The sequence below is a fragment of the Temnothorax americanus genome, unplaced genomic scaffold, assembly GCF_048541705.1.
Source record: "Temnothorax americanus isolate GAGA-0224 unplaced genomic scaffold, ASM4854170v1 Scaffold8, whole genome shotgun sequence".
Lineage (NCBI taxonomy): Eukaryota > Metazoa > Arthropoda > Insecta > Hymenoptera > Formicidae > Temnothorax > Temnothorax americanus.
The window spans coordinates 6005556-6016290 of record NW_027509802.1 but is presented as its reverse complement, the minus strand read 5'-3'; the positions used below and the strand labels follow the sequence as shown (position 1 = coordinate 6016290).

Sequence of the window (10735 nt, the reverse complement as noted above, 5' to 3'; positions counted from 1 at the left end):
TAGTCTGGACTTTAGACAAACAGTGAATACAAAAGTAAAAGTAAAAGTGTAACATAATACTAGAACTAGAAATGAAAATACAAAGATGAACATGAAAGTGAAATTATGAAGGAAGTTGCTTAAAAACTAAAGAGTATAAAACAAGACGGAAATAAGCAGACACTCAAACTTAAAAACTAAAGAATACAATTAATATAACAAGACGGAAATAAGCAGACACTCAAAATTCAATCATGCATAGCTGGCAGATGCAATGGGACTTAAACAGTACTACGCTCGAGAGAGAAAAGATGGCTGTGAAGCTTATTCTTAAAACCGGCGACATACGTTGCCGATATCACTTCGTTAGGAAGCGAGTTCCAAAAATAAGCGCCGGCAAGATGAAAGGACTTGTGGTACGCTTCGGTTCTATGGAAAGGAACATAGAAATATTGCGGTTGCGCTAGTCGTGAAGATCGCCTAGCTAAAGGGTCGGGATCAAGGAAAATTTCGGATATATAGCTAGGTGACAAATCATGATACACCCTAAACATTTCTACACCGAGAAAGTAGAGGCGTCGAGATTTGACGGATAACCACCCCAGTTGATGACGATAGGGCGTGATATGTTCATCGCGCTTTAGGTTGAAGATGAAACGGATCGCACAGTTTACAAGTCGCTGAAGTTTAGTATTGAGCTCATCAGACAAGTCATTATAGACCAGAGAGCAGTAGTCCAAGAGTGGCCAGATCAAAGTAGTCACAAGCTTTATGCGTAGATTTAGTGATAAGGAGTTCTTATGAAATTTAAGTTTATGCAGTGTGAAGTGTACCTTCTTTGAAATGTGTGAAACGTGGCTTACCCAGGACAGGTCGGAGCGCATAATGACACCGATGTTACGTGTCTCAGTAACGAATGGGATGGAAGTGCCATTGACTGAAATGAGGGGTAGGTCGCTGAGATTCAAATGTTTAACACAACTATTACTATCTAGAATCAAGACCTTAGACTTCTTGAGATTGAGTGTCAAGCCATTGGTCGCAGCAAACTCTGAAATGACTCCGACATCATAAGCAACAAGCTGCAAGGCAACATTCAGTTGGCTAAGGAGACTCCTACGATAGATCTGCGTATCGTCGGCAAATATAATGCGCTCCGTGAACCTGAGGAAGGCACCAATGTCGTTTATGAATAACGAGAAAAAGAGAGGGCCCAGAACAGAACCTTGCGGAACCCCTGCAGTGACAGATAGCCAATGAGAGAACAAACCCTCAAGGTCAACAACGGCCTGAGATCGACCTGTGAGGTAAGAAAAAATCATCACGAGGGCAGAATCAGAGAACCCCAACCGCCTGAGTTTAGTCAACAGTAGAAGATGGCAGACTGTGTCGAAGAGAGAGAGAGAAAGAGAGAGAAAAAGAGAGAGAGAGAGAGAGAGAGAGAGAGATTGATCAGTATATTTATGCCCAAGCAAAGCTAAAGGGCAAGGATAGCAAAGTACTATAAAAATACAAAATATAAACTAAAATACAAAGAACACGCTACTTAAGTATAAACACAGCTTAATATAAACTGTACGCAGCTAAAACTAGAGAAACACTAACGCAACAAAAGTATGACGCAACTTAAAACTAGGAAAAGATAACAAAGAATGATCTAAACAGAATTTGACTTAAGAAAACACTAATATCGCAAGATAATTTCACGTTAAGGAAGAAGCTAAGACTAAAGGTACTAAGAGTAGCAGAAACTCAGTCTGTGAATTTAGATGAAAACAGGTACGATCGAAGAAGACTTTTGAACGCAAGAATAGTATTTGCAGACGTAATGTTATTCGGGAGAGAATGCCAGAAATATACGGCCGATATCTGAAAAGAATGTCGATATATTTTCGTTTTGAAGGCCGGAATATGAAAGGTTTGCAAAGAAGAATTAACTATAGTCGATCTGACCTTCTAAGTGATGGGCTAATTGAGGTGAAAAGTTCACTCAGATTGGTTGGCGAGCCCATGTAAATGATACGATAGATCTGACAACCAAGAAAATATAGTCTTCTATTCTCTACAGACAGCCATCCTAGACGATATTGCGTTATATGCTCGTCTTCCCGCAAATTATAGATAAATCTGATGCAACAATTTACAAGTCTCTGCAACTTCAGATTAAGTTCCTTGCTCAGGCCATGATAGATAAGGCAACAATAGTCCAAATGAGGTAACACCAGAGACGTAACCAGCCTGATTCTAAGTTCTGTGGAGAGGGAATTCATATTGAATTTCAGTTTATACAACGCATGATGCACTCTCTGTGAGACATGCGAGATATGTTTTTTCCAAGAGAGATTGGATTCGAAACAGACTCCCAAGGTTCCTCACCTTCCTTACATATGGAAAGGGCGTATGATTGACAATAATAGGTGGCAATGAGTCCAGATCAATATTATTGATATTTGTTCCACTACCAAAAATAATGACTTTGGATTTCACAGGGTTCAATTTCAAACTATTGGCAATAGCATAATCGAAAACAGCACCTGTATCTTTAAAGATCAGGTAAAGGTTACGGAGGAGATCAGACGGAGCACAGGAACGATCTGGATATCATCAGCAAATATCATGTATTCGGAATAGATCAGGACTCTCCCAATGTCGTTGATGTAAAGAGTGAACAAAGGTGGGCCAAGTACGGAGCCTTGAGGAACCCCACATAGCGTAAAAAGCCAAGAGGAAAAGTTACCCTCATCATCAACAACAGCCTGAGAACGACCGGTAAGATAAGAATAGATCCAGATAAGGGTGGGATCTGAAAAACCCAGCTCTTTGAGTTTAACCAGAAGTCCAAGATGAGGTTCTGTGTCGAACGCCTTGCTGAAATCAAAGAAAATCATGATAGTAATAAACCCACCGTCAATCGCTTTCTTTATATCGTCGCAGACACGCAGTAGCGCAGATTGAGTATTGTGACATGAACCAAAGGCAGACTGTCTCATACTAATGAAATTGTGCCTAGTAAGGTAATCATTTATCTGTGAAACAACAATACGTTTGAGTAATTTGGACAGCTCTGGCAGATTGGCTATCGGCCTCGTGTCTGACGGAGATAATGGGATGCGGATTTTCGAAAGAAGGCGAATAAGCGCCCGTTTCCACTGCGACGAAAAGAAGGAAAGTTCTAGTGAGCGATTGAAAAGAGCCGTTAGACACGTACAACAAAATGACTGGCCAAGCCAAACGCAAGATGTAGAGAGAAATGCCATCCACTCCTGTCGCATAGGAATGAAGTGGTCTCTTAAAAATCAGCTCAAAGATCGTGCGCGGCGTAATCGCAGAAAAAACAAATTCAGGACGTTGGGACGGACAAGGGACACGAGCAATAGCAGAAATAAAGTCATCAAATAAACAAGGCGAATAAGCATCAGAAACAGAGACGTAGTGTGCATTCAATTGATTAGGCGTAAAGTAGTGTAAAGGAGAAACTAAAGAAGACTTTACGAGGCCCAGCCGTGCTAGTTCTCTCCAAAGTTTTGCAGGGTCCATAATAGTATTAAGAGAGTTTAGTTGAAACTCACTTTTGGCACGTTTAATATCCATGTATAGCTGGTTACAATATTGCCTGTATACAGAATAGCCAAGTATGCTACCTGACCGCTTAGCGCGCTTGTAAATCTGATTTCGAGTGCGTATTCTAGACCTGAGATCGTCAGTAAACCACCGCACAGGGGGCTTTTTGATAACAACAACACGCTCTGGTGCAAACACATTAAGTGTATTAAGTACAGATTCAGAGAGCACAGAACAGAATCTAATCAACTTGAGATAACGACGACTGGTCAGGAGTGGCATTAACACAAGCCGTAACCTCAGGACTCTCAGTTAAGGACTGAAGATGAACCTGGAACTCATCCACATCAATAGCACGATAGCAACGTCTTACAACTGTACGCGCCGCCACTGTCCTCCTGCCCAATGAGAGAGACAACTCAATGAGATCATGACCCGCAATGAACGGGCTCTCGGATTTAGAAAATTACTTAATTATTAGAGAATTACTTATTCAAGGAGATAAATGAAACTATGTCAATCATATCTTTGTCGATTCTGAACCTGTTAGATTTCAAGAGAGAGAGAAAGAGAGAGAGAGAGAGAGAGAGAGAGAGAGAGAGAGAGAGAGAAAGAGAGAGAGAGAGAGAGAGAGAGAGAGAGAGAGAGAGAGAGAGAGAGAGAATTACTTATTTAAGGAGATAAATGAAACTATGTCAATCATTTCTTTGTCGATTCTGAATCTGTTATATTTCAAAATAATTTTTATTAATAATTCTATTAGAGCGTTAAACATACACGTGACAAATACTTTGATACTTGTTTTCTCGCTTCTCTCTTAGACAGTAGGAGAATCCATGCAATTAACTAATGTAATTAAGGTATAATTCCGATACGTTAACGCTAACTATTTCTCAGAAAAAGAAATGTTCTTTTGGGGATAACGGCTCGAACTGGATTGACTGCCAATTTCATCGATTCGGCTTTTCTTTTTCTTGCGCCTCTTTTCTCTTTCTTCCTTACTTCTATTTTTACTTCCATTATTTTATTCGTCACTTTTTATATATAATTTATTAAACAGATTTAAATATAACACAACTAATTTAAGGAGGTTCTACAGGTACTCTCTAGTCAGTCGAGAGATGAAAAGAAAATCTTCAAATTCATCAATTTTAAGTATTCATAAAATATTTTCATAAATTTTGATGATGTTAGAGCTTATATCATACCCATATTAGTCGAAGCGAGGAATAATTAAAAATATCGTGTAATGCTTCTTTGACTCCGGCTTCTTATACATGCGAGAAAATGTGGTAACGTCACGAACTTGAGTTTCGCTGTTCTGCTCATATGAGCGTGGTCCTTTCTAGTCAGTGACTGCGTTTACTTTTATAAATTTACAATGATTCCTCCAAGCCCGACTAATTCATGGAGAAATAAGGATAGAGTCTTGCGTGGTGTCAAAAGAGGAAAATTTGCTAAAAAGAAAGTTGTTCTTCCAATGAAAAATGCCCAAAAATCATTGACAGATAAAAGGTTATGTGAGGTGCAGTCGCTGCGACGTTGTTAAATCTCCCTTGTTATTCGAAGCACGCTACGTGAACTGTGATATGGCCTGTTTCAATAGCCAATATCACAAAATTTTACACGATAACCCTTGTTTTTCTCGATATTTCTGAAAAGCTTAGATTAAGATCTATAAGAGCTCCGTTTTTTGAATCTTTGGTAGGTTGCCTTCATATAATTAATATCTCGTTTCCTGTCTCCGGGAACCCTTTTGCCATCCCTGGTAACCATCTCCGATAAAAAACGATAAAAAAATTTCTTATCGTTTTTAATACGGTTAGTGAATCGTTTATTTACGGTACTCTATCAGAAACTCACGTTACAAAATACTTGGAATCCTATCGTAAATATCTTATCAGCTATATATCAGTTTCTATCGTTTTTAATATAATTAGTGAATCATTTATTTACGGTATTCTATCAGAAACTCACGTTACAAAATACTTGGAATCTTATCGTAAATGTCTTCTCAGCTGCACATCAGTTTCTATCGTTTTTAATATGGTTAATGAATCGTTTATTTACGGTACTCTATCAGAAACTCACGTTACAAAATACTTGGAATCCTATCGTAAATATCTTATCAGCTATATATCAGTTTCTATCGTTTTTAATATAATTAGTGAATCATTTATTTACGGTATTTTATCAGAAACTCACGTTGCAAAATACTTGGGATTCTATCGGAAATTTCTTATTACCTTTATATCGGTCTCAATCAGTTTTTAACATAATTGAAGTTTCGTTTATTCACGATACTCTATAAAAAATTCTTGATACAATACACATGGGCTTGCATCCTAAATTTCTTATTAGTGGTGCATCGGTTTCTATAATTTTTAATGGTATTAAAGTAGCTATAATTGTCTTTTTAATATGGTTAATAGTGAACCGTTTATTTACGATGCCCTGTCAGAAAAAAATTGGAAAAATTTGAAATTTCTCAGCTATATATCAGTCAGAACATCTTTAGATGTTTGCTACTCTGCATGCCACCGGATTATAACCGTGTAAAAGAAAAATAAACCGTATCAGAGATCTTTCTATGATAAAGAAAGAACTGCATTTTTTTTGAAATAATTAAGCTTTCACCTTTGCGACAACAGCACCAGGAAGCCAAGGGCCAAAATTTTCACGGTTATTAGAGAAATAAAAACAACATTTACATTAGAAACGTCTTATTTAAAATTGCACTAAAATACAAATAAAATATTTTATTATTTTAATCTTAATAACAAATCACACACGCACGCACGCACGCACGCACGCACGCACGCACGCACGCACGCACGCACGCACGCACGCACGCACGCACGCACGCACGCACGCACGCACGCACGCACGCACGCACGCACGCACGCACGCACGCACACACACACACATAAAAATACTTCGACGAACTTTGTTTTCGAAGATGATAAGTTGTGTGTCGGAAAATCCTGATAAGAAACGATAGATGTGTCGGTTCGGTTAAGTCGTATAAATATCGACGAGATGTCTATCGTTTTAACCTTATAAAAACATATGCAAAGTAAAAGGTTTTCAAACGATTTAATTTATATCATTAATATACGATAGAAAACGAACCGATTTGCTGCCGTACAGAAGATGATAAGTTGTATGTCGGAAAATCCTGATAAGAAACGATAGATGTGTCGGTTCGGTTAAGTCGTATAAATATCATCGACGAGATGTCTATCGTTTTAACCTTATAAAAACATATGCAAAGTAGAAGGTTTTCAAACGATTCAATTTATATCATTAATATACGATAGAAAACGAACCGATTTGCTGCCGTACAGAAAATGATAAGTTGTATGTCGGAAAATCCTGATAAGAAACGATAGATGTATCGGTTCGGTTAAATCGTATAAATATTGACGAGATGTCTATCGTTTTAACTTTATACAAACATATACAAAGTAGAAGGTTTTCAAACGATTCAATTTATATCATTAATATACGATAGAAAACGAACCGATTTGCTGCCATAAAGAAGATGATAAGTTGTATGTTAGAAAATCCTGATAAGAAACGATAGATGTATCGGTTCGGTTAAGTCATATAAATATCGATAAGATGTCTATCATTTTATTCTTATATATCCGTATTAATGCATACGGTAAAATCATACCATAAATAACAATACATATTATATCGTGTATATACGATTGATTCAGATGGGCAATAATTGTACATATAGAAAACGATTCATAACTATAAAATTTGTATAGTTATTTTCTTATTCGGACCTAAAACGATAGAAACCGATTCGATTCGATTAATGTTTTATCTGTCTTCTAAATATGCAACGATAGAACCGATAAGATACGATTAAAAACGATACAGATATTGCCGTTTTTAATCATTTTCTATCGGATATGGTTACCAGGGATAAGAGCTCATGTTAAAACTGTGATTTCAAAATTAATTTTTGCAAATTTTTACACGATAACCGATGCTAAAATTTTTTGAGCACTTTTCTCGCATCTCACTTTATACGTCCATGAAGTTTTTTTTTTCCAATTTTTAGATACATCTATTATCTGTAGAACCTCCTTTTAATATCTATTCTAGATTATAAATAGAATAAGAATAGCTTTTGTAGAAACAATAATACGAGAAAATCGCGTTTTGCTGTCATTAATAATTTTAGATTTTACCGGAAGGACTAGCTGCCAATACCGCCGACGCGAGTGATAGCGAAGAATCTATCAGTTCATTCAAAAGATCTACCGATACTTTTATCGGTAAAGTGGCTCTTGGAAAAGGTGTAAGAGGTTCGACGGAGAGGCTACATTGGTTTTCAGTGCTCCAAAATCCAAGGAAACTTGTTACCGTCTGGCACACTTTGAAATAATATGTATATATATGTTATATGAAAAATAATTATAATTTTGCGGCAACTTTTATGCACCATATTGCAATTGCAAAATGTCACGCGTGATCTTATATTTATTTTATAATTTTATTAGTATTATTAATAGACATATTTACCTACATAACGACCAAAGATTATTTTGTGCAACTTATTTTATAAAAGATTATTTTGTTAAATTTTATTTAAGTCTCTACTCCAGGATTATAATAAAAACGAAATAATAAATTAACAATTACTAATATTATGATGATTATTAATGATGAAGCAATTATGACATCATAAACTATCTTGCAATGTTTCGCAATTTTTTGCATTTTTTAATTAGATTTTTTGCTTTAATTTTTTATGATAAAAATTCTGCTTAATTTTATGATCCATTTTAAAGGATGATCCTTTAAAAAGATCAAAATAATTTTATCTTATATGTCGAAAATAAAACTAAATAAAAATTGTATAAAATATAGCAATATTTTATACGTATAGAAATTAAAAAATACCTTTATATTAAAACTTTAATTGTTTAATGTTTTATCCTAAAGATTGCTACTTAATATATAGGTCAGTCATATTAGACTAATTTAAGGGGGTAACCTTCCAATCACTCTTTTCAGGTTGCAACAACCATGAATCGCTTTGTTTAAGGTGCTGTAAATGTGATTAATTTTGCTTTGCATAATTAATGCGCATTAAAAAGTTATTAACAATATTATCAACAAAAAACGCAATTTTTTTTATGTTTTCTCAAATATCTCAAAAACTAAGTAAGATAGGGTAACTAACTATACGTACTTTTTTTGTACAGCGTAAAATTATCTACAATAATGATCTGAACAACATTTATCGTCAAGTCAGTCGTTTAGCTTGCACGCGCCGTCAAATTCCGAGACTCGGATCTCGAAAACCCTCGATTTTATTGTTTTTTGATGTTGCGTCGGTGATTTTTTTCAGTCATTTAAAATGGAATTAAAAATTCCCAAAAAATTACACATCATCTGAGAACTACAAAGAATACTTTTCAGGGTGTAACCGATTTTTTAGACCTTTTTTCTTTAGTTTGTAGCTATGTAAGCAAAAAATTTTGATTTTTTGGACTACTCTTAATTTTTCGCTGTTTTCAGGCCTTAGAATTTATTTGAGACAAATTTTATTGTATGCATCTTGTTGTGGACAAAATTTGCAACAAAAAAGGACCCTTGTATTTTTTCCGTACGACAAACGCTGATTTTTTTATTGACGCGCAAAGTTATCCAATATTGCGTACAGGTCGGATAACGCTTGTTTTACACCAAAATAATTATTTTTTATTAAAATTTACGTAATTTTTCGCATTATTATTAAACCATATTGCAAAGCCGTTTTCAACACATTCTTTCATGTTTACTTATTTATTAACAAATTGTTTATTTAAAAATTATTATAAACAATTAAAAAAACATGTTATATTTGTTGTACTCGTCGTCTTACTTTAACTCAAAAAATGTTTTTAAAAAATTTATTTATGTTATTTATAACATTTTTATTCAAACATACACAGTGCATCTTTTGACTATTTTTCGCACCATCTCTGAGCCAATGGTGCGTTTTTTGTGATTTTTCCAGTAGGCCTAATCCACAAGCATTGAATATATGTTCTTTCTATGTGATAATTATTTTGACATTCCTTGGATACTAAAATTATCCAACACGCAGATGTTGATGAATATTAACATTTGCCTCAAGATCGTCAAAAAGTCGTACGTTTTCAGTAAATTCGGGGTTTTTTTTTTTTAAGGAAAAAAACGCACCATTGACTTTACCTCAGAGGTGGTGTGGAAAATAGTCAAAAGATGCACTGTCTGTATGTTTGAATAAAAAAATGTTATAAATAATATGAATAAATTATTTAAAAACATTTTTCGAGTTGATATGAGACGACGAGTACAACAATTATAACATGTTTTTTTAATTGTTTATAATAATTTTTAAATAAACAATTTGTTAATAAATAAGTAAACATGAGAGAATGTGTTGAAAACGGCTTTGCAATATGGTTCAATAATAATGCAAAAAATTACGTAAATTTTAATAAAAAATAATTATTTTAGTGTAAAACAAGCTTTATCCGACCTATGCGCAATATTCGATAACTTTGCGCGTCAATAAAAAAATCAGCGTTCGTCGTACGAAGAAAATACAAGGGTCCTTTTTTGTTGTAAATTTTGTCCACAACAAGATGCATACAATAAAATTCGTCTCAAATAAATTCTAAAGTCTGAAAACAGCAAAAAACTAAGAGTAGTCCAAAAAATCAAAATTTTTTGCTTTATAGCTACAAACTAAAGAAAAAGGGTCTAAAAAAATCGGTTACACCCTGAAAAGTATTCTTTGTAGTTCTCAGATGATGTGTGATTTTTGGGGAATTTTTAATTCCATTTTAAATGACTGAAAAAAAACACCGACGCAACATCAAAAAAACGATGAAATCGAAGGTTTTCGAGATCCGAGTCTCGGACTTTGACGGCACATGCAAGCTAAACGACTGACTTGACGATAAATGTTGTTCAGATCATTATTGTAGATAATTTTACGCTGTACAAAAAAAGTACGTATAGTTAGTTACCCTATCTTGCTTAGTTTTTGAGATATTTGAGAAAACATAAAAAAATTGCGTTTTTTGTTGATAATATTGTTAATAACTTTTTAATGCGCATTAATTATGCAAAGCAAAATTAATTCCAATTACAACACCTTAAATCAAAGCAATTCATGGTGGTTGCAACCTGAAAAGAG

The 10735-nt window shown here is 34.7% G+C and overlaps 1 protein-coding gene across 6 annotated transcripts in view; it reads left to right on the top strand.

The window, feature by feature from the left end:
* Syt20 (synaptotagmin 20) overlaps positions 1–8207 on the top strand; it is a 20821-nt gene extending 12614 nt beyond the window's left edge. For all 6 annotated transcript variants that reach the window (XM_077423715.1, XM_077423711.1, XM_077423716.1 and 3 more), the window contains one exon: positions 7742–8207. In XM_077423715.1, the coding sequence (XP_077279841.1) occupies positions 7742–7945 (204 nt within the window). In that variant the 3' untranslated portion in view covers positions 7946–8207. The remainder of the gene's footprint in view (positions 1–7741) is intronic.
* The last annotated feature ends 2528 nt before the right edge of the window (positions 8208–10735 follow it).